Source organism: Plasmodium gonderi (assembly GCF_002157705.1).
Source record: "Plasmodium gonderi DNA, contig: Pgo-contig_1138, whole genome shotgun sequence".
In the NCBI taxonomy this organism is placed as follows: domain Eukaryota; phylum Apicomplexa; class Aconoidasida; order Haemosporida; family Plasmodiidae; genus Plasmodium; species Plasmodium gonderi.
Window position 1 is genome coordinate 1 of NW_021629625.1, and position 2,253 is coordinate 2,253.

The 2,253-nt window shown below is 21.5% G+C and overlaps 1 protein-coding gene across 1 annotated transcript; it reads right to left on the reverse strand.

Annotated features, from left to right (window-relative positions):
* Positions 1–893: 893 nt before the first annotated feature.
* Positions 894–2,151, reverse strand: PGO_004650 (variable surface protein; the record flags this gene model as incomplete). The annotated part of the gene is made up of 2 exons (XM_028691518.1): positions 894–1,058; positions 1,228–2,151. Coding segments are annotated over 2 exons (1,089 nt in total), but the record flags the coding sequence as incomplete, so codon positions are not given.
* Positions 2,152–2,253: the final 102 nt, after the last annotated feature.

The window sequence follows — 2,253 nt, forward strand, 5'->3', positions numbered from 1 at the left end:
ATACAATTATGAAATGATAAATATAAATTGTGTAAAATAATGTATAACCAAATTTCTATTTGTAAAATAGTGTATTTTTACTATAAGACAATAATAACATACCATTCATCGAACACATTTTCCTAACAATGAAAAAAGTAATACCACAGGATATATATAAAGGAAAGGATATTTTCTATTCAATATGAAATAAAATATTATAATAATTATTCTCCTTATAATTAACATAAATAATATAAAATATATAAAAACTCATAAATCGTAAAAAAAACATATGCCGGTATATATATCATTGTAATAAAATTTAATAAAATATATATATTTAAATAAGTGTAATAAAAATATAAAAAAAAAATATTATAATTCATACACTAAGTCCTAAAATATAAATTCCAAAGAATTAGAAAATATCCTAAAAAAAAAATATTATTATAAAATCATAAAACTAAAAATAGAATCCTAAACCATAATCCCTGAAACTATGAATCAATACAATTTTATTTTATAATTTAATTAAAAATAAGGAATATCAGTTTTATTTTAATAGAAAACATTATAAGCATTGTTAAAATTAATATATAACTGTTTCTATACCCACTTTCATGATTTTGACATAATATAATTCTTAATGTGTATTTGTGGATTAATAATTTTTTTGACTTATTACAGTAGTTACAATTACATTTCATTACCGCTGAGTGTTTCATAATATATACTACTCTTATTAGTTAAATTGATAAATTTCTTAAGAATTATTTATAATAATGTTGTTATTTTAAAAATATATTTCTTCTATTAATTAATCTCTACTATCTATGCATAATCACTTTTATAACTTCTTTTATATCTTAAGCATGTGTATTAAATTCATATATATAGATATTTTATGTTTATTAATAATCTTGTGATGAATAAGCTATTCCATAATTATAATAATTTGAATCATTGTTTGTGTTATTAAATGAATGAATTAATTTCCAATGGTCATTTTTATTTTTCCTTAATATTTCCCTAGCCTTTTTTATTTGGATTTTAAAAAATGAACCTAGAATAGTGTGCTGTTAAAGAATAAGAACAAAACATTTTTATATTACATCATTTACATTATGTAATTTTTTCAGAATAACACGAAATAATAATTCCAATGTAATACGCTTATAATAAATTTAATTTTTTTTCAACCTTATACAAAACAAATAAAATTATTATTATTAGAAACATTGATACACCCATTCCAACACTTAATCGAGAAGATGAATATAACAAATTTTCCGGAGCTTCGCACGCAGGATTTGTTTTCATATATTTATTATATTGAGTTATAAATTCATTTAATTGTGTACCTAAACTCTGGTTATATGATTTTGGTTCTATTTCTAAAAGTTTATTATACATGATCATGCATTCCCTATCAGCATCACATGAACTCTTATTAGGTTTATTCTGAATACTCTTTAAATATTCAAAATTTTCCTTCAGTATATACATATATCTCATATATTCACAAGGATAATTTTTTTTCAGATAATCATCAAGATCATCTTTAAATTTACTCAATTCTGATTTTAAACTTGGATTTTGTGAAGCTGTGTTTATTTTTAAAAGCTTATCGTATATGGACATACAATCATTATATGTACTACAAGAATTTTCATTATATTCACTATTAATACCTATTAAAGCATTAAATTTATTATGTAGGTCTTCCAAATCATTTATAACTTGAAATGTATTATTATCTATATTATTTTCTGATGCATAATCTTTACAGGTATTAGAAAGCATTGCATCGTATCTTATATATGCCCCCAACCCTGATAATACATTAGGTTTTGTAGTTATTATATTATAGCAATCTGCAGTTGTGTTGCATTTTCCATTAAAATTTTTCACAAAATCTTTTAATTTGTAAAAAAAATATAAACAACTTTTTTCTTTATTCTGAGCCTTCTTATCTATGTAATTTAAATACACACCAAGATCTTTACAGTAATCACTAGCCTGAAAACATTCATTAACTGTTCCACAAAGCTTAGAAGGTTTCATAACATTAATGCAAAAAATTGAAAAATTTGCCCTCAAACTTAAACTATCACGTACACTCTGTAAATATTCGTTTCTACATGTAGAAAATATACCTTCACAATCGAACTGAAAATGAAAATATCATACAACAAATATATATATAAGATTGAAAAAATAATACATGCTTTATTTACATATATAATGGTAGTTTCTAATTAAAAAATATAA